Source organism: Penaeus monodon, chromosome 21, assembly GCF_015228065.2.
Source record: "Penaeus monodon isolate SGIC_2016 chromosome 21, NSTDA_Pmon_1, whole genome shotgun sequence".
In the NCBI taxonomy this organism is placed as follows: Eukaryota; Metazoa; Arthropoda; class Malacostraca; order Decapoda; family Penaeidae; genus Penaeus; species Penaeus monodon.
The window spans coordinates 23632019-23632894 of NC_051406.1; the positions used below are offsets into that span (position 1 = coordinate 23632019).

At 50.3% G+C, this 876-nt stretch overlaps 1 protein-coding gene across 1 annotated transcript in view; it reads right to left on the reverse strand.

Annotated features, from left to right (window-relative positions):
• LOC119586365 (protein bark beetle-like) overlaps positions 1-876 on the reverse strand; it is a gene marked incomplete in the record, with an annotated part of 82897 nt that overhangs the window by 81870 nt on the left and 151 nt on the right. The window contains 1 exon segment of the mRNA XM_037935077.1: positions 684-876. Within this exon segment, the coding sequence (XP_037791005.1) occupies positions 684-876 (193 nt within the window).

Below are 876 nucleotides of genomic sequence, written 5' to 3' on the forward strand. Positions count from 1 at the left end.
TTTTTCTCACAATCATACCATATCTCTTTTTCCTTACTCCCGTAAAAAGCCCACGCCCGGGCATTACGCCCATCCTCCTTTGCTAGACACGCCACGCCCATAAGCATCATGTCTGACCTAGTGGTCTGTCCGTTACGGCAGGAGGGATGCGTCGGGCGAGGCGATGGGTACAAGGCGGTGTCCTAGGTGTTCCAATAGCAAATGTTTTGTTTTTCTACACTTGTCAAAACGAGTGATTTACCCTCGAAGGAAGTCCGGTGCCAGTGTTCTTTGCGGTAAGATTATTCATCAAAGGAATATTTCGGGGTATATCTCGAAAAATGGCGGTATTTAAATAGATGATTATCACTAATTGATGCTCTGTCCAGGAAGCATCTTTGGCAGGTGTGGCGTAACCTTCGCAACCGTCTTGCTCAGTCGAGAGACTCTTCGCCCTACATGGCTGTGTTATCTTTACTTATCATCACTGTTACTGTTCCGTTTTGAGATATTTAAAGAACAGACAACGAGCCTTGGGTGGACGTCCGGCAGGTGTGTGGGTGAAGGGAAGAAGAGGAATGGGGGGAAGGGGGGTGGGGAGTGGTATCCTACAGCGGGCAGTTTAAATCCCTTTCCGAGACGAGGGTTTAAACGACTCGCGATGAGGCAACCTTTTCCTTTCTCTCTCTTTTTTTGCGACTTACCTCAGCTCGTAGGATCCCCTTGACAGTCATGCCAACACCCGGATCGAACGTGACAGAGACTCCGGGTTCGATGGTGAGGACTCCCCCTCTCTCTATGGTGATATCCTGCGTTATCACATAGGGCGACCCGCTCACGTCGTACACGACATTGTCAGCGATGATGCCCCCGAAGGCTTCCACTGACGGCGCGGTG